At 46.3% G+C, this 27,139-nt stretch overlaps 1 protein-coding gene across 1 annotated transcript in view; it reads right to left on the reverse strand.

Moving 5' to 3' along the window:
* Window positions 1-9,118, reverse strand: part of GALNT17 (polypeptide N-acetylgalactosaminyltransferase 17) — a 213,746-nt gene extending 204,628 nt beyond the window's left edge. The window contains exon 1 of the mRNA XM_067309687.1: window positions 8,789-9,118. Coding sequence (XP_067165788.1) covers window positions 8,789-9,026 — 238 coding nt within the window. The 5' untranslated portion in view covers window positions 9,027-9,118. The remainder of the gene's footprint in view (window positions 1-8,788) is intronic.
* Window positions 9,119-27,139: the final 18,021 nt, after the last annotated feature.

Consider the following 27,139-nt stretch of genomic DNA (forward strand, 5'->3'; position numbering starts at 1 on the left):
CTATTTTAAAAAATCCATTTCCCGAGAGTTATCATATTACTTTCATATTCCAGATACCATGAAGCTATAGGTATTTCTCATTCCAAGGTTTAACAAGTGCTGTTATATGGCAGATAGCCTTTAGCATCACCGTCTACGGGTATCAGTGTGAATCACAAGGAGTGAATCCCGGAGAGGGTAGGATCATAAAAACTGGTACTCTTTATACAGCAAGAGGTGCAGATCATCATTTTTTTTAAAGGGGAAAGGCAAACACTGCAGTTTAATCCAGCTCATTCCCGATTTTAAGGAATCCGCTTTCCTTTGCAGATAACTTTGCATCTCCCCACAGACACAAGCATCAAAGCCACGAGCCTGCATCAGAAGTACAGCGCGTCACGGCTCAGCGACAGCAGAGCAAGGCTCCCCGCTAACGTAACGTCTTACGTAGGGCTCTCGTTGCATCGCTACCACATTATTTTTAGATAACCGTCAGCGAATGTCAGAATATGGGTCGATAGCCATTAGATTTATAGGTGGAACTAGCTGCAGTTGTATCAATGAGATGTAAAGCATCTGACACTTTCTTGACGAAATCTGACCACGGGGATTTGGGGTTATAAAATACGGTTGCTACTACGCACCAAACTGTTTAGGAAAAATATCATCATACAACCAGGATACATTCCCGGAGTTCAGTTACCACCGTTGACTCATGGTAGGGTCAATATTATGCGCATTCACTTTGACCAGCCCTTTGCAAACTCCTGCAAGGACATCTTACACGTCCCACGGCAGACCAGTTTTTTTCACTTCTACAGCACTGGTTTCTGAGCCCAACACACACAGCGGCAGCACAGCAAGCGTGGGGAGATCACTGTCCCCTTTGCTCCTGTGCCAGGGGACAACATCTCGCAGTCTGGGAGGAAGAGCGTGGATCGGTCCAGAAACATTTGAGTGTTGCTGCGCAAGCAAACCTATTCTAGCAAAATCCAGGAAAGCGTGCCCTTTTCTTCTCTCACTCTTATCAGAGCTATAACCCATTTGAAAAAAAAATTTTTTTTAAATCTCCTTTTTAAGTTTAATATTTCAACATATTGAATGTCCTCGCCTACCCTGGGATTGAGGAGAGCCTGTGGGAATGGTGAACTGGCAGCCTGCCAGCCCCCATAACATCTGGACCAGATTGTTCAGTTTTATACAAAGATTAGTGACATAAATCGCAAAATGAGCAAAACATTTTTAATTATCGGAGAGAGCTCACTTCTATTTTCTTTCGTGCTTTGTCTTACTAACAGGTAGCTCTGGTTACAGGCTATATACAGCATTTCCTCCTAAGAAATGCAGGCGATTTCTGCTAGGAGAGAAGTAATCAGGGAAGATGGTGGCCAACAGCAGATCAGAAGCACCAGTCAAAGCCAAGTACATTGACTGTATGTGTCTAAAGCCAGCTTTGTCCGTCTGTCCTCCCTGACCAAACTGGATGTTCTCCAAGATAGCAAGCGCAGGACACCGGTGCCTAAGCAACGTCTGCTGCCATTCGGAAGGCTCCAGGGCATCCGAGGCCCTGCGCGAGCCTGGCAGATGTGACGCAGCACCTACGGCAGAGTTGTGCCGTTCCGGAGCGGCCAGGCAGGATGCCTTCGGGCACTCAAATGTCACTAGATGCCCATGTTTTGCCAAACATCTCCAATTCCAACTGTCTCTTACCAGAGACGCAGATTGTGCTTCACTGCTGATCGGCACTGAGGCTTTGAAGTAATACTGGAATTCATATGAGCCACCTAAATAATTCGGTAGCCAAAATCCAACGTACTATTGAAAATCGTAGCGTTCATCTAAGGCTCTGTTGCTCTACTCAGGCAGAAGTGAGTTAATACGCAAGAATAAAATTCCCGTGTTCTCTCCGTTTTCTAGTCATTGCTGTTGCATCTCATGATCCCTGTAGCGTCTCTGCACGATAAACGCATTAGTGGCTTATTACTCATTCATTGCCAACGACGGTGAATATTCAGATGATGATGCCAAACAACTATTGAAAACAAAAAATTATCTATCAGTTCCTAGTCAGCCTGGTTGTAAACTAAATGTCACATTAACTTCTAAGCTCCCAGATGCTTCCGAAATGACTATCTGAAGCCTCATCTTTTATTATTTCTCTAAGTATTTATTTTATTCATTCTTTGATCGGTATCAGCCCCGGGGTCTATGATCCTCAAATGAATAATTTACAGAAAACAGCTCTCAGGAGTCTCAAGGAATTACTAAAGACTATGAAGTCCGCTCTCCTGCAGTTAATAAGTTTAGGCTGAGAACTGATAAAAACATGCGCCAAATCTGGATAATTTGCATTCTTCTTAATGGGAAACATGGCATCCAAATCTGTTAGGTATATAATAAATACAAAAGCTGCAATTTTTATCCAGTTCCTATAATAATATAGCTAGTTTCTGCTCCAAAAATGTCATGGCAGTGGCGCGGACAGGGAAAACAGTATCTCAGATACGGTGTGATAATGATCAGTTAATACAGTAGTTACATCCACCACAGCATATCACTCTCCCATTTTATCTCCACATCACCATTTCTCATACCAAAGGATTTCACCCAGCAAAGCTGTGTTCATATAAAGAGCTATTTTGATTTCATTTCATTAATGTGATTAAATTTAGAGCCCTTCTGCCTTAAAAATAGCAGCTGTCTACTCTCAATTCTTTACATTTAGCTGTCTGTTTTCATCAGAGAATTTCTTAGTGTTTTAGTTATATATATTACGTACCTGTGGGGAAATTTTAGCACAGTTAGTCTGTGGGTGCCACACTATTACATACTACTTAATGATTGACAAAACTGCTTCTAAACTGCGTTATTTGCATACATAACTTTTATATTCCGTGATTAGCTAAGTTTATAATGTACTTTGAAGGCCATAAATGTTAGAAAAGATAAGCACTATCTTATGATTATGGCAAATAAATCCACCTATCTTGAAAGTGCTTTAATTCGCTTAAGTGCCATTTGACAAGGGGGAGAGGAAGACCACGCCAAAGGCTGCGTCTCAGGATCTGCCTCGATGTCCACGCACAGCCCCCATAAAGCTAATTTCTTAATCAGATAGCAGACGAGAACCCAGGCTGTGTGCAGGCAGGCTGCTGGCAAGGCACTTGCTCATATTTCAGCATGTGCAAATAAGCCCGTGTGCAAAACCGCAGACCCAAGTTTGTTTAAAAAACATGAACGTTGCTTATTTAATTGTCAAGGAACTTAAAAGTTCCTCTTCAACTTTTAATATCCGGTATCGTAGCAGTTTATTTTTTGGGCGCTTCTTGAGCATATACAGGGAAAACCCCTCCCTGTTCACCTATTTCTTGGCCAGGTTCTACAGCACTGTCCACTCTAGCGTTGCCCATAAATGTTTTCAAAGGTTTACAAATGTCTTGTCTTCTCTCCAATCCTGTACTTAATCAGTGGCGTATTTACAAAATAAAACTTAAATGAAGGGCTTAACATGAATCAGCAGTGTCATTTCCCAGTGTCTTCTGCCTTCTTACAAGTATTTAGCACGAAGCAAAGAATTTTGGGGCTAAAGCACTATTTTTTCCACTCCGCTCAGAAAGACACCACATCATCCCAGTCTCTTTGGCTTCAAGGCAGTTGAGCGCTCACTAGATCCAGCTGTTTTTGTGCATCGGCCAAAAAAGCACTGGGCAGGGAGTTTATAGCTTTCATACTTCTTGCACGTTTTAACCCAAGACCCAGACTCAACCAAACTAACTTCTTTCTAGGACCAGTGCTTCTTCTTGACAGGCATCTCCAATGGCCCAAAGCCAGCAGATGGGGCACAGAGCGACATACAGGTCAGATCAGCAGCACGAATGGTCCAGAAGTTAGGGAACCAAATCAAGGGAGAAACTCTATACATCTATCTCCTGGCATTTCTGACCGCTTTGCAAGCAGGCACGCAGGTGTTTTCCCAGCATACGTGGAAGGTGGCTAAATACCTTCCTTAAGTCACCAGTGAGCAATGGAACAAATTAATTGGTCTGCTTGTATTTGTTCCAGGATGTTAGCAACAGTAAATAAGGATGACAGCTTCCTCACATCCAAACCAAAGATTTATTCAAGGAACTCTCCTTCCTGCGCTTCTTATTCTCAAGCTGGCACCACTGTTTAATTACTAAATTGTTTCTATATTGACTTAAATAGCTTCTGACCAGCAGGGCAGGATCAGACAAAGAAGAAGAGGGACAAACACCACCACACAAGATCAGAGCTCTGCCCACATGAGGAAGACCAGTTATGGGGCCCTGCACATCTCAGCAGCCTCTCAAAGCCTTGGCAGCTGGCAGGAGAGCAGCGTGGCTCTCGCTGGAGGACCGGACCCCTGGCCAGCTTCTTGGCGCTTCTCCCATCTTGGGCAGGCACCACCGAGAGCATGCACTGAGCGGCTCCTCTTGTGGAGCAAGTGTCACATGTCTCTTCATCCCACCCAGCGTTCAGCAGGCCTGGCTTTGGGAAGAGACAGAGAAGTGGAATAGGGAGTAACGCAGAAGGTGATGGAAGAAGAAGCAAGGCAAAAGAGAAGTGCCCCGGCAATTCCCCCAAGGCTCTTGCTTGTAGGAGGGGAGAAGAACAGCTTCTCACCACGCAATGGACACCAGACCCATCCTATCAAGAGGAGTCTGTGAGCAAAATCTCTGCATGTCATTTCTTAACGCAAACTGCAGCTTTCCTCAAATCACGTCATTCCTTCTGCATGCCACTAACCTGGGGACATAACAGTCTTTGATGTGAAAACGTTTGGCCCATCTTTGCTGTCTCAGGATCCTACAAACACACATACAAATTTCTCAAATACCTCATGGTCATTAATGCATTTCTCACAACCATTCCCGAGCGACAGGTTTAGGTAAATCGAGGAGTTTGCCCAGCACCACGCAGGAAACATATGGTTGCAGCAGAAGCTGAATGCTCTCTTCTGCGTCTTGATTCACTCAAGCCTCTCACTGACTCACTCATTTGCCTTTTCCACCCAAACAGAGACCCTCTCTTTGCAAACACAGCCCCAAACTGAAAAGTTCATCTGTGTGAATTTCCATACATTTCGACATAATCTGGACCGCAATTTTTCCTTATGTAAATGTCAGTGCAGGAAAAATTAAATTAGATTTGGATGGAAAAGACAATTTTCAGTTCGTATCTGAAATCAAATGCACGTGTTCCTCTCAGCCCTTCGTTAGTTTTCTCTGAACATTTTCAGAACAAGAGAATTCCATCCGTAAGAACTACCACAGAAATTTAAAATCCTCTAAACTCTCAGATAAGTAGATGCACACAAAAAGCCCCATTTCAGCAGACCATCTAAAGAGGACCCCCATATTTCTTTGCAAGTACCGGAGTCATTCAATTTGGGAGCAGGAAAAAAAGCAACAGAAAAACAAAACAAAACAAAACAAAAGCTCAGTTTGGAGCTATGCTAAACTGCAGCGCACACGTGCCAAAACCCTGACCGCAGGCAGGACGAGGCAGCCTAGGCGAGGAATCATTTTGGACGGGAGATAAGGTTCACGTTTGGGACAGCTTTTCTTGCACAAAGAGCATCCACGCTGCAGAGTAAGAGGGGGCCTGGTATTACTTCCACAATGGCACTGCGGAAAAACGTCGTTCCAAAGGAATCATTCCGTAGAATCGTTCCTTCATCAGCCCTGAGGCAGTTAATGCTGTTCATCTTGTTTTTGTGGCCACTGTTTACAGAAATAAATGCACGTAAATTGAAAATCAGGGTTGCCGTACCAGAGAGAGACGGTATTTCTGATACGCTTTAAGCTACATGGTTCGAAAACCAAAAAAAAAAACCGGCAATGGTATGATCCGGTTGCTCATTTGATGTTTACAGAACAGAGCTTTTCAAAAGATACACTTTTTTCTAACGATGGCTTCAAGTCCCACAGAAATCTAGGCAAGTCCTAGAACGCAATAAACCCCCCCCCCATGGCTGACTGCACCCAACCTGTGCTGTGTCTCTCCTTGGCCAAACGCTTCCCGATGCTCCCACAGGCCCGAGCTGCAGGATTTCCTCATATACGCTGCAGGATACTATATTCTAACATTTTGCACCTGCAAAGGTCCGATGTAAAACACAATACTACCTTAAGCAATGCAAAGGGAATTCTCTCAGCGGATGCGTTTTGCAGGGAGCTTGCCTAAGAGCATGTGAGGGTTTTGTTAGGCATTTCTCACCAGTGTGCAACTTTCCTATCATAAAAACAAGAAAAATAACGAAAAAAAGTGAACTCATACTGGTGAACTAGTATTTGCATACCTCAAGCAGGCACCAGGATTTCAGCTGTAGGTTTTCTCCTTCAAGCGCCCAGAATTAGGACCGAACTCCAATTCGGGCACAGAAAGTCCCCCGCCGGGAAGCCGATCCAGCTTCCTCCACGCTCTCCGTCCTACAGACCATCTCAGCACGCTTCACTCTTTCCGTTTCGCGTCGGTGGGTGCTGACGGGGGCTCATCTGGCCCCCACATCCTCCCTTCAACCCGTGCCTTGCCGAAGCACGGCGCGCGCACATGACTCAGGGAACAGAGCACATATGCACTTTGCTAAAAAATCACACGCGCCAAATATATACTCGACCCAAAGTTATATAACCACTACAACAGAGCTTTTTTTTTTTTTTTTCCTTTCTTTCTTTCTTTCTTTTCCCCCCCAGCCAGACGCATCAGCATTGCTATAAATTGCCCTAGCACGCAGAGGCCAGATAAGTCACCGTGTTTATGTTCTCAGCTTTCTGCCTGCCACCCTATTTGTGGCACGGGCAACGTATCTATTACCTCTCGCCCCCCCCCATCTTTAGGTGCACGACGGCGCTCTGGGGCGCGGAGCGGACTCCCACGCCGCTCTGCAAACGTCCTCCCCATGCGCGCAGCAGCCTCCGGACTACGCAGCGCGTTCAGCTGGGGAGGCGAGCTGTCCTCCCTTGGCTGTTCCCGCGAGGAGCACCAGCCAGCTCCGAAAGCAGCTTGCAGAGCTGAGCGAAGCAGCGAGTCCCACGCTCGTCTCCGCAGCTCTCGCTGCTCGGAAGGAGAAGGGCACTAAGTTATAATTGCAGCTCCTTCTCCGTGTTCGCTGGAACGCTAGACAGCATCTTCGTTACGTGTTCAAAACCAAGCCAGGTCCTTGCATGAGGGCTCCCTTCACGAATTTCTGCTCTTGTCCTTTTTAAATAAGTGCCTAATTCTTGCTGAAAACCTCTGCCCTAGTGATATCCAGCAGCAGCGAGTTTCACAGGTACACTGTACATAACGCACACGGCTTTTCTCTTTGTTTGGGGTTTTTTTACATTATTCCTTCCTATTCCTTTACTTTGCATAACATATCTATTACCTCTCTCCTCCCCATCTTTAGGTGCACGACTGTGCTCTTCAGCCCTAAGGGGACTCCTACACCACACTATAAATGTACACCCAGTGCCTGCAGCAGCCTATGGACTGTGCACTGTCCATAACACTCAGTTTTTTTAACATTATCCCTGACTATTCCTTTACTTCACCTTGCTTGTTGCCCTATGCTGCTGTTTCAACACCTCCTGTGGGGGGTAACACCAAATTCAAATTAGGTGCCACTTTAATAGGCATGTTTTCATGCAAGTGGATAAAGCAGCGATATAAATACCCCTTTCCCACTTGGCTGAGTGCTTCTCGGTGTATGCAGCATCCTTCCCGCAGCACAGGTGCTGACCAAGACAACTATTACAACTGAAGAGCACACACCAGGCAACATATGCTGCATTTCTGTAGCTGTCTCACATCCCGGGTACAGCGCCGGCTCAGCAATAGCCCTGACTCAGTGCACCGACACAACGCACAAGGCTTTGCAGTTTAACGTGGTACCGAATCATGCAGGAGGTTCCTATTCAAGAATCAAGGGTGCAATCACGCCAGCATTGCCACAAGCATGCACTATGCTAATTTTGCAGTGCTAAAACTTGCAGCCTTTAAGGCTGCAGAGACTGGTAGCTATAAATGGGGCTCCTGATCGAGATCACAGTCCCAGTTGTGAACCTATGGGGGACAATTTTAGAAAAAATTAGCTTCCGCAGTCAGCGTTTTAATTAGTTCTCTCACCTAGATTTCTTACAGCTTTACAACATGTTTCTCTATCCCACACGGCATCTTTAAAACTCCCTTTCTACATCTCAGAACTACTGAACCTGGTGAGATTTTAATAGAAAAGCCTTCACTACGCTATAAAGAGAGGCATTACTTGAGGTTTTAATTAGCGGCTGTCAAGGCTGAGCCATAGGAAATACTGGATTGTTTGCTTAACTTATTACAGAAGGTGCATTTGCTTTCTGACCTTCTGCACTTAAATAATGCAACATACTTCAGCCTTTTTCAAACTCCCTTCCAAAAAAGCGACTGTGCAGCAGTAAAAGCCATCCCCTCAATCAATACACAGAGCGCTGCTCCAGCCCCGCATCTGCCCGCCGAACTCCCTTCGCATCCGACGAGGAAATCATGACACTGTAATTTCCTGACCCGTGCTGTAAGCCCAAAAGCCAGCGTTACGTTACAACGCGCTCCCCATCCTGCGCAAGGTGCTCGCAAGCTTTCCCCACGCACGAAGAGCCCTCGGAAATCAGGCGCTAAATTGATTCATCGCGTTGCGACTGGGGTTTCACGATAAGGCAGGAAAAGGCAGGAGGCACAGCGCTGTCAGGCAAACTTTAAGAAAAACCCGTGCCGTATCTCTGCTTTAATTCACCTTCCCCAAAGGTATAAAGAGCGCGAGAGCTACTCCTACCATTGAGCTGCCTGTAGACTATATCTTCCAGGAGGGAGAGTCTCTTCAGTACCGCATCCTGGATGGAGTTGATGCCCCGGGCGGTCAAGTTGGCCACTTCTGCCCTGGGGTGAATCTCATGGAAGGAATCTGCGCTCTTGACGGCGATGGGTCTGCACTTGGCCAGGAAGAGCACGAAGCCGGCCACGGCGAGGAGGTTCAGCACCAGCAGCACTTTGACTCGCCTCAAAGAAGCCATCAAACTTCCCCGCGTGGCAACCGGCGCCGCTGCTCTGCGCGCCGCGGTCTGGCGGCGGCGCCCGCAGGTGCGAGCGCGCCCCGCGCAGCCGGCGCCGGGCAGCCGCTGCCCCGCCCGCCCGCCCGCTCGGCGGCAGGAGCCGCGGCGCGGAGGCAGCAGCGCAGCGCAGCGCAGGGCGCCGCCGGGAGACGCCCGCCGGGGATGCGCGGGCCGCGCCGCGGCTGCGGCTACCGCTCCGCGCCGCCCACGGCCGCCCCGCCGCCGCGCGGCAACTTCATGCCCGGCGCAGGACGCCCCGCGCCCCCCGCTACGCCGCCGCCGCCGCGGGGCTGCGCGACCGCGGCGCGGGGGAGCCCTGCGGCAGCGCCGCCGCCTCCCGCCGCGCCTGCATGCGCGGCCGCCGCCGCCGCTGCGCGGGGGGGGCGCGGGGGCACTGCGCGGGGGGCGCGGGGCATGCCCGCCCCCCCCCCCGCTGCCGCCGCCCCTCCCCGCGCGCCGCCGCCGCCGCCTCCCCCCGCCGCGCGGCCGCGAGTCTCGCCGCTGGCGGGGCCAGGGGCGCGGAGCGGCGCGCAGCTGCCGCCCCCTCAGCGCGCGCGCGGCTGCCCGCGGCCCTCCGCCCGCCCGCGGCGGGCAGCCGCGACCCCCATGCGTTGCGGGGGATGGAGGAGGAGGGGGGGGCGCGAACCGACGGCGAGAGACCGCAAACGGGAAAAGTCACCGCCTCGGCGGAGGTGGAAAATGCCGCCCCCCCCCCTCCCGGCGCGGGCGCGCAGGGCCCTGCGACTGCGGCAAGCGCTGCGCCCGCTCCGCTCCGCGCCGCTCCGCTCCGCGCCGGCAGCGCGCGCCGCCCGCGGGCCCGCCCGCCCGCGCCGGCCCGTGGCTGCGGAGAGCGGCCCCGCCGCTGCCGGCTGCACGGAAAACCCGGGCTGGAGGCCCGCGGCGCGGCACGGCACGGGGCTGCTTCCCGCGGGCCCTGCGCAGCGGAGCGCGCCGGCGGCGAGGCCGCGGGAACCGCGCTGCCAGGGGCCAGGCCGCAGCGGCTGAGCCCCCCCTTGCACCCCCTGCTCGGCTCCTCCGCGCCCGGAGAGGCCAGCAGGGTTTGTGCCTTGGTCATCGAGGCTTTTCTGCCGCTGCCTGGACAGTAAGGCAGCAGCCGTAATGTGGGGCTTGCTGTAATTTTAGATTAAAAAAAAAAAAATCACATTTGCCGTTCTGTTTCAGAGAAAGTTTCGGTGCCGTATGATTTCAGCTGCCCTTAAGCCCAGTGCATGGTCCATCCATGAATTTTGCTCCTTGATGCTCCCGGATGAAAGCTTTACCCTCCTCCGTTGGAAAGGGGGCTTCCATCACCCCGGCATTTCAGCACGAGCGGGGAGACCACTGTGCCTTCATACCTCTCCCCAAATCTTCCTCCTGGGTTAGCCACGTCACGTCACAGGAATGGTTTTGAAACTGCCATCTAGATGGTTGGCAGAGGCAAGAATAAGGTGGCCCTCCAGGGAGGATAAAAAGATTTAAACATTGTAAACTAGAATTGAAATCCAAAATTTTAATGCTGGAATACTGAATACCCTCAGCTGAGAGGATGGCTACTGCTGAAGTAATGCCAGCAGGCCTATGTGCTTAGAGCTGCATCGGTTTGCCGAAGTTAACGCTGATTTTCAGAAGGATTATATGAAAATGGATTAGAAATTTGAGCAATGGTGAGTCACAGTGTTATGCAAGGCACCTTTACAAGCTGTAAGAGTATCCCCTCTTACCTTCAAGCCACAACTTAAAAAAAGGAAAAAAAAATCAATGCCATGGAAACAAACCTAAAATTGTTTTAAAGGACTGGGAGTCTTAAATTAGTACTAGTTGTCCATGAAATCTTTTATGGTTTCTATGTTCAGATCCGGATTGATAAGCGACAGAAGACTGCTACAGTCCTAAAGGAAAGAGGTAACAGGCATATGAATAGCAGTCGGACCGTGATATAATGCGATCCATCATCTCCATTCACGTTTATTAGGCTTTCCACTGGAAAGGTAAAACCATGAATGACTGTGGTGACGTGATGCTAAAACTACCTTCGAATTTCCTGAAAACCCTTTGCTGGAGGTGAGGGAAAGTCTATCGTTACACCTGCTAGTTCAGGGAGTTGTTGGGGGATTTTTCAGCCCCACGATGATAAACAGATTTCGGTTTCCAGAGCCGTCAGCTGAGAGTTTTTCTCTCTATCAATAAAAGCACTATAAAAAAAAAGGGAAAATCTTGTAGAGCTGTTTACCAAAAAGAGAAGCCACATGGCCTCAGACTGTGAAGAACAGAAATATTCACGCCAACAGGAAATTACCTGCTGCTTATTTAAAAGCAGTCCTGGATAAAGAGGGCCTATTCCGGCAAGTCCTTCGTTATACACTGCTGCCACTGAAGTAAGCACCGTTGCATTAGACAGAAATAGCAAGGGCTGTTTTAATTATAAAACCCTAGTAGTTTAAGGCTAGATTTAAGGAAGTTTGGCATACGGCTGTTTCATAATATGGTCCTAAGGCAAAAAAATAAAAGAAAATTCTTAATTTTTAATTAAAAAAAAAAAAACCTTGAACTATGATCTTGCTAAAATCCCTTCTGCTTGAGAGCAAGGAACCCAGGCTGGGATTACAAGAGGGTTTGTAAAGTAGCTTGCTTGGCTGAAGTGATTACATTCCAATTTTGCATTTTTTTTTTCCAGATTGCTCCCTTGGACAGATGAATGTGCAAGCCGGGACTTCTTGGGTTTGGATCAGTTCCTTGTTGAAGGACAAAGAGATAACGTTTGTCCTTTTTCTCCTGTAGAAAAGAGCAGAATTAAGTCCCCAAACAAAGCAGGTCCTGAGGGAGATGTCCAAAAATCCACAACCCATCTTATGGTTACCCTATATTGCTGTGACAGTTACAGACACCTGGCTGCCTTGACATTGCATAGTACCAGCAAGGAGACCATGGCAGGACAAACTAAACATGTCTAGAAAGCTGTAGAGCAAAAAAATATATATATTTTTTTTTTTTGGGGGGGGGGGATATCATGAGTGCTCTCCAAATAATTTAAGACAACACATGCATTCAGCAATTAGCCACACAGCCCTGCTGTCCTATCTGGGAGAAGTAACTTCAAAAACTTTCCCAGGTGTTTTGTTACTGTTGCTGTTTTTCTTTACACAAAGGTTATAACTGAACATCACCCACTCTGAAGTTCTGCTAGCTGACAACAAATTGCCACCACCTGGAAAGTTCAGCCAAGCCAGTTGCAAAACATCTCCTCGACAGAGGAGAAAGGTCTCTTCTCCTGCTGGCCTCTAGGAGATGATGTGCAGCTGGGCAAGTCCTTTGCCTCTGCAAAACTCCTCGTATGAAGCAGCATGAGCCTTTTTCTTGGGCACCACACACATTCATCCACCTCTCCGGCACCACACTGCAACATCACATGCTTCACAGGACTCCTTCCACTGTGCAACTCTTACCAGCAGCGACAGTTTTCCCCTAATTTCTCTTACTTAGAGGAAGCTAATCCAGTTTTGCTCAGTCTTCCCAGGACCAATCTTTTCTGTGCCGATGATGAAGATTTTGGAAACTGCTGGAGTCCAAAAAACCAAAGAATTAGGACCAATCATTGTGTGCCCTGTAATTTGTCCTGAGCAGCAACCAAGCGACAAGTTTTAATATGCTCTGCAAGAGACTTGACCAATTTTATCATATTCCCGAGTAGCCTAATGACACCTTTCATGAGATTTGCAGCATTATTTACCACTGAATGCTTTTATACATCCCCTAAGGTGACATGGGAGAAAGGAACGTGCTTGGGATAACAAAAAGCCACAGTGACAAAGTTCACTGAAAATGGACACCGACAGGATATGTTTTATTAGCTTCGGGAGACCAGGAAAGATTAGGCTTTGTGGCACAAAAGTCGTGAGAACAGCCTCACATGCGCTCCACAAACCGCTATTATTTCATTTATTCTTCACACCACCAAAAGAGACTTAGGAAAACCTCAAACACCAATGCAAAATGGCATTTTGCCATAAATGGGAAGAGATTGTCAGGACCCCACTGTCTAACCATGGTTTCAACAAGGACTAGCTCAACCTCTACTGTAGTTGCTTTTTTCCTCGCTCTTCCATTTTCATTACTTTCATACAAAAGGGACATAAAATATCGTTACGAACAGACAAGAACGACAACAAAAGGGTATTTATCATTATTGTGGAGAGAAGGTCAGTTTGCATGCGTAATACACTGGAAAAATTCTGCTTTTGCATAATACTGGGGAGTTTCTATCAAAAGCTCATATTCTCAAAGTGCTGGCCAAAATAATTACTTCTCTAGTTCTGTGGAGGGAAGAAATCCACTAAAACATGAATATTCAATGGATTGATTAATGACATAGCAATCCTTTCGCTAAAAGCTCTGCTCCTTAAAATACAATGAACAGCAGCCGCTGGTTACAGGAAGAATTAGAAATACAAAAACAACTTGGTTTTGTAGGTTATTTCATCCCATTCACTTTTAAAGGTATATCGTGGCAGTATAATGCCCTTAAGCATATGGGGCAGATTCTCTTTAAGACCTTGGTGTCTTTGCTACTCAGTAGAAAAAGTTGGTTTCAGACTTAGCAGAGTCCCGGTCGGCAATGTGTGTTTTCCAAGGGCACGGAGCAAAGCCATCCTGCCCTCGGCACCCGGTCCCAGCCCCCTCCGATCTGCCCTCCGAGCACGGGAGAGAGCAGGCGTGTCGCCAGGGGTGCTCAGCACCTAGCAGTGAACTTCTGCATTTCCCACAGTGAAAGCAGACCTTTGGGTCTTCTTACAATAAATTCACTCGACTTGCAGATGTTCGCCTTTCTGTGACTTGGAATCGCCATGTGAAAGCCATGACCTGTGTGAAGAAAACCACAAGGATTCGATTCAAAGCAGTGAGATTTCTGCTCAAAAACCTAAGTTCTAGCTGGAGCATTAGCTCAGTGCAGTTGGGTTTCTCAGGCTTCAGGTGGTGCTCAGGAGTTGCCAGGCTTTCTTTGTCCTCTCTGGCTTTTGAGAATTCCTGATTATCTCGCTTTAGTCTTGTTTCTCTCATGTCTGAAACCACCACCAAGAGTCCTCCCCCATCAGGTCAGGTGAAATCAAGCCTCCCTGTTGGCTGCAGAGTCCTTGTTTTTCATGCTGGTGTTTTCCCCACCCAGGAATCTGCTCCAAAATGCTGAAGGCTTCTGCAAGATGTTCGCGGTGGGCACTCACCTGCTGGCAAAAATTCAGAAACTGCAGGTGCCAAATGACTTGAAGTGCAAGGCCTTTTGGCCATGTAGAACTGTAATCCGTATGCTGCATCTGGAACATGCAGCAGTGCTGGCTTTGCAAGGGTCACTAAACTCATTATTGATCACGTGAGGCCCAATCTTGTGAACAGAGCGAGCACTTGCAAGAAAAGATCTTTTTAGAAGCTAATGTGAAAGCTGATTGTACATTGCCTGCTTTTCCTAGACTCGTCTGTGACAGTAATTTAGGCATGTATTTAACATCAAGGAGCAAATCTCTATTTCGAGCCTTGAAGCTTTCCTCCGCTATGGGAACAGCCAATACACAAAAGTAACTTTCTCTTCAGTTTAATCGTCAAAGTTTGGAAACATATTTAATTCTACATTACAATTACTCCATTCATATTTCATGAATTTTTAAGCTCAGGCTGTGATCATGGACAGCTCAGATCAACACATCAGTGAAATGGAATGAAAAAACAAGCAACATATTGTGCTTTTAGCTTATGAGATTGCATTATAGTTCCTTCAAGGATACCAAAAAGAGATCTCTGCAACTGCTATCAATAAGTATCTTTCACAATCAGCGCTTCTAAAGTTTCTAGAGTGGCTTAAAATCTTGATTGAGTTTAGAAATGAAAGAACCCATGAAAAAAAGCAAGAACATAGCTTAAAGCTTAACTGTTCTTTTGTTTTGCTGCTTTTCCTGCTTATTTCTCTGTATTGTGCAAGATACCCAGGTGGACCATACTATTACAGCACCTATTCATCTCATAGTCTTTCAGAAAATCTCATTTAAGCTGGGGAATACTATTATTCCTTAACATTACACATGCACACCAACAGATGCCTAAACGCCTTTGAAAAATGGGCTCTAAATTCCCAGGGAAATCACCAGATGACAAAAACGACCTGGGCAGGAGCAAACCAAGAGCCTTTAGTACAGAGTCTTTAGACATCAATCTGAAGTTAAGGCTAACACACATAACTGACAGACCTTTCATCAGAAAATCTGTCAGCAGTGCAGTATGTCTATGCCAAAGGAAAGCAGGGGAATCCAACAACCTCATTAAAGCCAATTTGTAATACACCCCTGTTCCCATTAAGATTAACACTGAGGTTTCCTTTCATCTGACTTTCAGAAGTAAAGTTCTGATAGTGCAAAGGAGATGTAGATAAGAAGACAGTCTGCTTGGATACAATCAAAACTTTCAAGGCTTAATTTTCTCCCTAGGAGCCTCATCCTACTTCCTCAAGAAGTCTGGCCTCCGTTACAACAGATTCGATCCTAGAAATGGAGTATCGCTTCTCTGATGTCCATTAAGCCTGGTCCTGCGGACTTCCTAGACGGTGCAGCTCATGCTCAATAATTATTTATCCTCCTCTCCCTTATATTAAGTACTAGATTTGTGGTCAAGGAAAAGACCCAAAGCCTTTTCTGAACCCATGGACCCCTCAGCATGCAAGATGCATCGCTCTCCTCTATGCATCCTGCCCCAGCAGGCAAGAGAAGTGCTGGGAGTCCCCCAGAGCGGGACAGAGGGCAGCAGCAAGGAGTCGCAGAGGCTGCGCTGCAGATGGATCGCTAAAGTCTCAGCTGTGGTGCAGACACAGATATCAAAGGAGAACTGACACCTAGTTTTCCTTCCTTATCTAATAGAGCTTTCCATGCATTGATGTCATCAATGCAAAGATTGTCTTCTTAAAGAAAACAAAAAAACCTCCCAAATTACTGTGAATTTTAAAAGCCAGTGTGCATGAATACACGCTTCTACAAGCCTTCTTAATGTGAAGCCTTTCTAGATAATTAAGATATCTCTTGCATTATATTTGTGCTTAAACTGTGCTACAATTATGCTAGGGCAGCTTTTATCCTGCTGTGATTATGAATGGTGGTTGACCCTCTGGAAGTAATACACTATTTTAACCTTAAAATTTTAAACTGCCCAATAAAGAGATACCACAAATTGCAACGACTACTTAATGAATGCCAATGTACTGAATCATACTAATTTAATCTCATTGATAGCTATGAATATCCTTTTTACAGAATTTAAAGACTCTTCTCATAAAAATTTCAAGAGGTCTGCATCCCATCAAAAATTACTTCAAAGCAGCTCTTAACATTTAGAAACATAAGTAGGTCAAGAAACAGATATATACGTTTACACTTTGAATTAAACAACTGAATCCCCACCTGTCATGTAGCCTTTTGTTTTGTTACGGAGGAACCTGTATATTAACTGTGCTTTTAGAAAACAAAAAGAAAAAAAAGTGCATGTTTCTGCAATACCTTGTGGATAAGTACAAGGTGCCATGTTTCCTCGTGGGGCTCAGTGAAAGGTAGCAGGTAGCGTGAGAAGAACCAAACTGGATTTTATTCCAGGTCTGCTACTGATTCATTAGGTGTCCCTCGGGCAAGCTGCCTGGAGCTGAATTTTTGAGATAGTCACAGATCAGATTTTCAGGTATTCAACTAAGGCTAGACTTTCAAAGGAGCTCCACCCTTAGCACAAATCCCAACATGCTAAGCAGCTCTGGAAAGCTAGTGCCTAAGTGAAATGAAAGATCTCCGGTAGATCTGTCCTCCTGCACAAATACTGCACGCACGCACATTCTCTCTGCTGCTGCCTTCCTGTTTTCAAGCAGCCTTGCCAAGCACACTGAAATCCTTCGCTCAGTCATGCTGCCGAAATATTCCCAGTCACTGGCCTTGGGTGGTTAGTCTGTGAGGTGTGGTCAGCAGAAGCACAGAACCCAGCATGGGGGCTCCTTCCAGCAGCTCTTCTCAGGCAGGTGTCTCCTTTTTATTCCAGTCGTTCTCAGCTGGGAAGTCATTCAGGGCAACTGCTGTCTCCTCCTCTTGTTTTATGTCTAGGTGAAGCTACTCTAAGAGATTCAGGACAACATAAGCCAGAGGATTGGCCTGTTGAAATCTCCTTGTATCGTGCTTTCCAGCTGCAAGAACATGGGAGAAGGACAGCTAGGTACAGCCTGGCCAGCTCAGCTCAGGCTGGTCACGGGGCAAAGGGGCTTGGAAAGAAAAGTGGATTCCAAGGCTGAGTAAAATCTATAATTTGTTCCATCAAATGAAAACTGATGCCCAAAACAGGCTTCAGTTTTCTCTCCAGTTGTGCAAGCAGGATTCGAGCAATTACCTGTCTTCTCTGCCACAAGCAGGCAGGGTGGGCTGAAGAAGCACAGACCATCCACGCTCCGCTGAAACGCTGCGCCAACCGCCGCTTGGGATTAGATGCAAACATCTCCACAGGGCAGGCAGTGTCTGATAAAAACCAGTTGCCATGCTTTCTGCCAGTTGATACTTCACAAAAACAAACTGCCTTATTTCCCCACATGGTCTAAATAGTTATCAAGTTACCTTGAAGCAATTGGTTTTAACTTTGAAGATTGCTGCTTTTATTTCGGAAGAACGGCCAGAAAGATTTTCTGTTTTCTTCCCAACAATAGCAATTGTTTTGGATGGAAGACATGACATCTTTAAGGAAGCAGAGAGAGAGAATTATGTACTAGACCTTGCCTGAAATGTACCCCCTGAAGGAAAGCGCACCCCCATCTACAAGTCCGGCCATTGCAGACAGAAGTATTTTTAAAGGAGTAGATCTTCCTGTGCTGATCCTGTCCAGGTCTCTCTGTTGGTCTGTTATCACAGCGCCTAGATGTTTCCCCATTTTCTCCACGGGGAAGGAGAGATAAAGCATAAAGAGAATGAAGGACCACTCAAAGCCACCTCCAGAATTTGCGGTGGAGCAAAGACACCCAACCGTTTTGCCAGCCCCAAGCAAGCACCCTCACCGCAGAAGCCGCCTGCCTTTTCCTTGCCCTACATTAACCACCTGCACGGAGAACTGAAGAGGAGCAACGGATGCAGTCAGAAGGTCTGGCTTTCAGGCTGCCTCGAGAAGCACGCTAAGTGAAAATCAGCGAAGGTGACTCAGTGGCTGTCGCTCTCTCAGTGGTACTGCTACCTTGTGCATGCTCAAAGCGTACCAGTGACTTAGGCTCAGGGATGAGCTATGCCATCCTTGCTGTTAATTATATTAAAGTCTATACACCTCTGTTAAGCTAGCTTTGCATTGCTTTAGAGCTTTTGGCTTGGTGGCTTCCCTATTCACCCTACGTTGCATGGTCATTATTCCTCGCTGGCTAACAACGCGCTTGAAAGAACTGGGGACCATCAGATGGAGACACCGCTGTGCTTTGTTTTCTTCTTCCCTTAACTGCTTTTTTTAGCATTTCAAAGCACAACGCACTCCTGAAAGCTTGTAAAATTCCTCATAAAGTTTACTGTGCCACAGGATTATAGAATACTGCTTTGAACTACAGATGAACAGCTAATCTTGGATCTGTCACCAGAAGCACTAATATATTTCAAAAAGCTATTAGCCCTTAAACCAAAAGCAACACAGAATTTGATTTGGGGCAACAGGCTATAAAACACTGAAATTGTTTGGCAACTTCATGTAGAAAACCGGTGGAAGAAGCTGCAAGAGCTCTGATATTTATTTTTTTCTGCTATTTAAAGTGTATTTTACATAGTTTCCAAAATCTCTGTGTGAAAATGAGCATTAAGTAAATTTGAAAAGTTGCTGAACACCACCGCATGCTTTTTCAGGAAGCAGAATACCATTCGTTCTGTTACAGGAGAAAGCAGGGGAAGGTAGTAAACATTACATATAAAAAAATAGCAAGCTATAAATAGCCTTTGCATTTTTATAAGGCATCATATCTTTAAGGAGCTTTAGAACCATCAGCACTGAGCATAACCTCCAGATATGAGCAATATCTATTCTGCGGATGGAAACACTAAAGCACACCTATTAATCCTAAAGGCCCTGGCCATTTCTGAAGGGCTTTGTGATGGGAATGGCCGGGCCGGCAGGGGATGCCGTGACCGGGAGGAGAGAGCTTTTGTGGACTGCAAGGCAGAAATACGACTCGAGATTCTGCCGTGCAAAGCCAAAGCCTTAACTTGTTACTCACGTGACCTCCGTAAAAGTCTGGTCTTGCCCTTTCCTCTTGCCAGCGGATGCAGGTTGTGAAACAGAAGGGAAAAGAGGAGGAGGGTGAATTTTCTGGGAAAGATGATTGGAGAGAGAAAAATGATTTGGGTGAGGAATGCAAGAGTTACCTTCTCGCAAGGTGAAGATACTTCTTATCAAATATTTCATGTGAGGCCGTGCTTCAGCTTCAGGGAAGCTCCCCAAAACCTCTGAGATCCAGAAAATGTGAGCAGAAAGCAAGGCGAGTTTCTCGCTTCTAGCTGTGTGCTCGAATCCCCTGTTAGAGGCAGCAGGGCTGGAAACCTGAAGACCTGATGAAACCAAGCAGCAGACCCAGCCCAGTGTGGGTTTATCTGTGGCACGGAAGGTGTCTGTGCATTTTCTGCAGAAGGGATAATGCTCATGAAAAAAATACTTCCGGTATTTCTCTGGGAAACACCTAGTATATGCCAGAAATTTCTTTTTCTCCTGAAAAAAACCATGCTCTCAGAGCTCTATAAGGCAGGGAGGTGTCGGAGCAGTTACCCGGGGCGTTGCTGCTCTTGTGTTCCTGCACCTGCAAGTGTTGGGGCATAAAACTTATCAGCATAGTTGCGCACCTCTGATTTTCAGCAGAGGCTTTGGTGTTTGTTTTATATCAATTAGACGTATAGATAGAGATACCACATGTTATATAGATATGAGGAGTGGATGAATTCCAAAATTTTGTCAAAAACAGGTTTCAGTGAAAAAAAAAATTATGCCCTCAGCATCCCTTCATTCACCAGGAGGGTATGCAGTATGGAGCCGGCTCATTCTAACGGGGCTGTCACTAGTATTATAAATATTTCAGATAGGAGGTACTTGAGGTAGGAAAGAGAGTTCTGGAAAGAGCAAAAGGTTATTATGACCCACAGAGGTCTAGTAAATAAGCAGTAACAAGAGCCACCGGCCTGAGAGAGTGAACACAGTCCAACAGCAGCTTTGCAAACTGCTTCGCTCTCACCGGGAAACATCCTTCCCTTTGCACAATTCAGACTGAAAAGCTACGAGGTTTCGGCTATTCAGAAATACCTTGCACAACTATTCTGGGGTAGGTTCACCGGCATAGGATGATAATATAAGAAGCTAATGCAGGATGTACATTTTTCCTGTTCAGCGTTGCAGTCTTTAAAAAACAAGACGGTGCAAAGGTAGAAGAAAGATTCTTTGTCGTTCCTGTGGCCATTTCCTTCCCTGACTCTTTAAGCCCTCTTCTGCACCAGCTGGGGATGGAGAAGGGCATGCACACGCAGGAAAGACACGCAGAGAATGAGATGCACGTGGTGCACTTAAAATGGGCACAGCTCTGGGCGCACATATATGCCGGATTTTCTCTGCTTTGGGGACAAAGCAGTGGAAACCTGCTTTCCAACCAGGCATCTGTAACTTCAAAGAGAAAAACATGTGTGGATAGATTTATTTTTTTTCTGCTCATACAAGTTTAGATTAAGTAAAAACTGAGTAGATCATTTTGGAAATAACGTATTTGCATAAATTAAAACAGAAAAGCTCTTCACTCAGTTTAGCTACTAAGCTGTCTGTAGTGGTTCACTATAGATAAAGGAGGAATCACAGACAGGATCACAAGAAACTATTCAAGAGGATAAATTCAGTAGAGTAAAAAATCCACAGAAGTATACAAGCTATCACTTTTTGGGATTAATAGAAGTGCCACATACGAATTATTTTGGGTTCTGGCTAGAGCATTCTTTGAAATAATTAAAATTAAGAAGTTTAGGTCTTAAAACTTGCAGCTTGCAGCTACCTGTTGGAAGACCTGGTGTCCAGAGCTGTGCGGATACAGAACACCCTGTGGATTCAAATCTCCGCATGCAGAAAACTTGCAGAGCCGAGACTCCGATGCTCACGCACACCTGACTCCAAGCATACAGACTGTCCTATCAAAGGCAATAGCTCCATTCATTTAGACAAAATCTACCGCACCTGTTAAGTGCTAGGAAAACTGGGATCCCAGAGAAGTTCTGGCTTTGGACTAAAGCTTTCAAATGCTGATAGGGAAACCAGTTACTCCCATTGCACAATTTGGTCAGTAAGAAAGCACTACGCTTGTGAATTGCTTGCAAAGATAAGTTTAATTTGTTTTGTGTGTATAGTCTCAGTAATGCAATAGGATTCTGAGGGCACTGGCTATAGCCTGTTAATCACGCAGTGAAGTTCAAATTCATTCCTGTGCAACGGGCCACAATCATACCTGCTCATAACTCAAACCCATTTGAGCTCTACACTTAAAATTTCAATACCGTGCCTCACTGAATTGAGTCACGTGAGTAATCAGCATGCGCAGTTCCATGTTTGGGTCATCTTGCTGTTTATCTAGCGCCATTCCTGCTTATGGGATGAACGATCTATCTGTGATGAGCAGCTAGCTGGTCACAGCGTTAATTTGGGCTACACTTCAACCAGGGAACAAAATAAATGTTGACGCGCTACATGTAATGGCCAATAAAGGGTTAATTATTTACCAAGTTGACGTTTCATAAAAGGCTGCTCAAGTGTTATGGACTCTAATAATTTGATAGATCTACTTACAAAAATGGCAGTTCTCTAACTCCCACTGTATAAGCTCTCCTTCAAACTCTTCAAGTCTATAATGTATCATCAATTACAATTAACCCTTGAGAATTAGGCTTCACATTAAAAAAAAACACTCATAATTCAAACCAGTTTCCTGCAAAATTTCTAAAGCAGCAAATGAACCGAGCGCTCGCAGAAAGGAAGAGAGGAGACTATATATAGGTATAGCATGGGTTTCCTACACAGAAATCAATGCAGCAATGTTAAATCATTTTTGTGTACAGTTGCTTCTGCTGCTGAACAAGAGCATGGTTTGAATTGCTTTTTTTGGAACAGGGTCTGGAAAGGATTTGTTCTTATACCCTGCCTTGGGTGGGATAATGATTGGTCTTGTGGCTGCATTAGGGAGGAGGAAGGCTCGCAGGCAAAGCTTTCAGCTTTCCCTGCAGGTGTAGCTTTAATCACTGCGGACTATGGTGAGGCAAAAAAGCCTGTTGATGTGGTATTTCTTTGAAATAAGGAGCTCTCGTTGCTCCTTTAAAGAGCTGCCAATGTTTGGAACAACATTATATATATATATTTATGTGTATATATATATATAAAGCATTCTGCTTCGAAAGAACATCTAGATCATGTTTTGCAGGCTGATCTACCTTCCATCTGCAGCATCAAGGACACTTTCTCAGAAGCCAGAGCCTTATTAGGGATCTCATTTGCTCTTGCTGTTTATTCCTCTAACTGAAGTTTAACCCTCGGTAGACGTATCTTTTTCATTTCCCCAGCAAGCAAACAGCAGTATCAGCTTGCCAAGGGCAGGGTGGGGGAATTTCAAGGGAAAGCAAGACCATCTAAGCAAAAACAAACAAGGGATTTCACAAGGTGTCAATAATAAATGACGGCTTAACCAAAGAGAGATTTTCCCCATACATTTCCCATACGGTCCTTAAATGAAAACATTACTGGGCTCTGTGTTTACGGGGTATATAGCTGCGGAGAAAGACACGTTCAAAGGGAATATTGGAGCCAGAGAAATGTAAAATCTCTCACACCTTTGGTATAAGCCATGGCCATAAAATACAACGCTTTTACGGCATACTAGATGTAAGGTGCTTAGGGGCACGATGAAATGGTGGATCGGCCACCCATTATTTGCATTTTTATTAGGGACTAATATTTGACATCTTTCTTTACACTGAGTAGGGCTTTACTCGTGAACTCACCCCATTTGTACCCCTGGAACAGAGCTCAAAGCACGGTTTAAGGTATTATAGGTAACAGCAGCAAAGACTGGTCTTCTATAACTGAATTAAATGCAACATTCCTCTAGTGTATCTATCTGTTACATAATTATAGGGATTTAAAACTGGCAGTTTTGCCCTTCCTCCAAATCCTAGGTGCACACGATTGATTATTAAAGAGCACGCTATACGTTTCAACCTGCAAGTGGCTTGCATTTTCCCCCCGTAATTTGAACAGACGATGCCTCTTCCAGCAGCTCGCAGGCTCATCTGCTCACCCAGGAATGTAACGCGGTATCCTGTTACGTGTTGGTATAAACATAGAGTATATCTCCAGTCAAAGATCTAGAGGCAAACGACAACCACAGGAAAGCGGTCTGTGTATACAGAAAACATTTTTGGCTAGTATTTGAAGGGAGGCGATTGGGAGTTCTTGAGGAGAGCAGCAGATGAGTGCTCCAGTAAATATAAGCAACAAGGAAAATTATTAGGAACCTTTTGCGACTGTTGCTCGCTATATACCCTTACAGCAGGCATACGTAGTGCAAACAGCAAGAGCTTGAATTTGTGCTAAGTGGATTTATTCTTGTAAATCGATTAAAAGCTCGTGTGTCTGCCAAAGCATGCTGTTGCCTTGGCCTAGACTCTGTGCTGCAGAGGTCACAGGACAAGCAGCGATAACCCACCTTCATCACACTGTCTAGCAGTGTCTTTGCCAAAATCCCCGATGATGGTTGCATCCAAATGTCCGTGTCCATCCGTGAATTGAGGAATGCCACAGAGGTCCCAGGCAAGACAGGAAAGGCCAGCAGCAACTCCTCCAGCTGTACATGATGTGCTTATGCTCACAGATCCACCCACATGGAGCTGCATTGACAACACTGTCAAAAAGTGCCCATTGCATATCAACATTAGCGCATCAATACACGCATTTTAGAGTCATCTTTTAAATCTGAAGTAATAGGCCAAGGCCAATCTGCTTCAGAGTGAACAGCAGTTAAGATGACCAAACATCGCATCCCTGCTACGCTACAAGGACCCAGCCCTGATCTGAACAGGATGCTGTGTAAGCGCAATAACGTCATATCACAGCTCTTCGGAGCACGCATCAACCGCTACCATGGAGAAAGGGCAGATCTATAGTATCCCTGGTTCTCCTTAGGTCAATCTTCACCCGTTAATGTCTAAGCACATCGGAAGCAGACTTTGGTGGTCGTGTATAAAAAGCCAGCAGTGAGAACTTGCGAATGCAACACGTCTTGATTTTCAGCGAAGAGAGGTCTGAGGAGCATGCTACCCCCGAGCCCGCCGGGCTGACAGCCCCACCGGTAGCCTCTGCCCTGCGCCGGGAGACACCTCGAGTTCAGCACAAGGGCAGCCCTACCGAGACGTTATCAAGCACTTGTCTTTCCTCTGCACAGGTCGCGTATGTCCTTGTATCAAAGTCCGAAACAGTAATACCATTAAACACCCAGCGTTGCCGTGCTGTCCGCTGAACTGCCCGTACCCTTATAGTCCTCCACGAAGCCCCCATATTTCAAAGTAATTTAAGTGGCTTCCTTCTGCCACAGAGCTCTTGGCAGCATGGGGCAGGACCTCCTCCTGGCTCATCAGGTTTAATTACCTACACGACCACCTCATACAGCCACTTCTATGAAGGGCCCGTGCCCACAACACTAATGAATTTAACAGAGCTAAGTGGGCATCTTTAATATCAGATACTCTTTCCTAAATAACACGCCAAGGTCTCCCAAGGGTCTTCTAGCAGCAACAGCAAGAGAGTCCAGCCCCACGTCAGAGCCTTCAGACCTTCCTTCCTGCCCTTCACCAAAACTGTTCTCCAAGGGGCTTTACCTCCAAATCAAGCCTGGGAAATTTTACCCGTCTCAGCTGCGGACATACTCCACGGGGACCACGCAATGATTTGAATAACCAAATCCCAAAGCTTTTTGTTTGTTGGGGGTTTTTTCAAATCACCAAGCCCTTTATCATGCATACATTAAATAAAAGGCTATCCACTGACAGGTTAAGGGAACTCCAGAGGAAAGGAAAGCCATAGTAAATGCAAAAAGAAACAAGATACTGGACATAGATGACAAAGTGGAGTAAGAACGCTGAGTTTTCCCAAAGCAAATACTTCCCAGGAACATTTCAGTCATCTTGCATTATTTACGGCTTCTAAAAATGTGAGGCAGGGAAAGATGCTTCTGTTTCTCCTCCTGTTCCCCCCGTACCCTTTCCTGATGCGGATCCCAAGAGTAAACTATTAAATGCGTTTGCCCTGAGAGTATCGGTTTGCCTGTTCACCTGGCTTGCGGTGGAGGGGGAGAAAACAGCCAGGCCACTTGCAATGCAACGACCCGAAGTATTTAAGCTTTTTAAGGTAGCGTGAGGGAGAGGAGAGCAGGATGGCCGCTTAGCAATCCCTAGCGGCTAGGGACACGCAGCCTCGCTGCCGGCAGCGTCGGCGGAGCAGAAGGTTAGCGCCGACGTAGCTGCGGCAGACGCTGGCCTGCACGAGCTCGGCAGCCACCGTGCGTGGGAGCTTCTGCAAAACCACATCCACCTGCAGCTTGAAAAGAGAGGCACGAAAGCCCAAAGCGGCCAGCTGGATTTCAAAGCTGCAGCGGGGACCTTCTCACCCCAAGGGAAGCGGCGACGGCCTCGAAATAAAGGGCTTGCGTTGGTTAAATTCATCGTTCCTCCAGAATCATCTTGCGCCCCCGGTTTCTCGTAGATTTGTCTGTCTTCATTTCTTCCTCTCTCAAGACCAGCACGTGGAATCAGTTCTCGGAGATTAGCGCAAATTGCATCTTTTATCCACAATTCAAAGAAAAACAAGGCGAACAAGGGAATCCGGCAGAGCGGGGCCAGGAGCACCTCAGCAGCCCCGTCCTTCTCCGTGAGAAGGGAGCAGGAACGCAGGGGGATTCGGTCCCAAGCCCCGCGGCACGGGAGATGCCACCTCCTGCACCAGGAGCCCAGCCCACCGCTGGGGCTGAGCGAGAGCGCCGCGAAGGCTGTCGCCGCGCCGTAATCTCAGAGAGGATTCGGGCATGAAATAATCGGAGCCTATTTGCGGCACTTAGCGTGCTGCAAGTTGCTCCGTTCTTTTGCGTAAGACAAAGCTGTGAAACCGATTTCTCCGAGCCCAACACTTCATGTGACAAATATAAAGCCACACTAAAATATCTGGCAGCGTCGCTCTCCTCCAGCTCGACAGAAGAATTCAAATCACCTGGGATGCTCAAGCTGAGAGCTGAAGCACAAGGGGAAGATGTGCAATTATAAAGGCTAGTTTAAGGCTATAAAGGGCAAGTTATATTCCTGTCCCTCTATCCTGAAGTTTGTTACGCCATGACTAACACCCTCTTATTGTAAACTTTATGCTGTGTTTTCTGGAGCAGGCTCCATGTATTTTTTTTTTCCCCTGTGAATATACTAACAATAGCTGCCATTAGAATTTTACAGTTCTCTTTAGCTGCAAAAAATTAAGTCACGCGTGTTGGTTTTTGCAAAATCTAAGCCTTCAATATCAAAGCGAGACATTTTTAGAATACAAAACAATGTTTCAGACATCACAGCTTAGCAAAATATTTGGATTTTTTTTTTTCCCAACGATGGCATCTGTGTAATTACAAACTGGCAGTGCACCACAGTTCCCAAGTGAGCGAAACTTATTTCCTCAACTAATGTCCTTACTGAGAAAGTAGTGGAGATCTTAGCAAATATGCTGAGCTAAAAAGGCCTCTGTTTTAAGGCTTTTATCCCTGGGACAAAGCTCACTAAACTCTGATATGCTGCATACTCCAAGAAGTTCAAACCTGAAGGCAAAGTCCCATCTGGGTGACACGTGAAACCTTCCGTCCCCCAAAACTGTGGGATTTGGGAGCGTCCACTCGCAGACACCTCAACCTCCTGCTCCTCCCCAGATGCATCTTATACACACATATAACTTGTCCAGAGAACCGCTGCCTTAATTTATAGACTGCTTTTATCAGACATCAAACAAGCTCTGCTCAGCTC

Source organism: Apteryx mantelli, chromosome 22, assembly GCF_036417845.1.
Source record: "Apteryx mantelli isolate bAptMan1 chromosome 22, bAptMan1.hap1, whole genome shotgun sequence".
NCBI classification, from domain to species: domain Eukaryota; kingdom Metazoa; phylum Chordata; class Aves; order Apterygiformes; family Apterygidae; genus Apteryx; species Apteryx mantelli.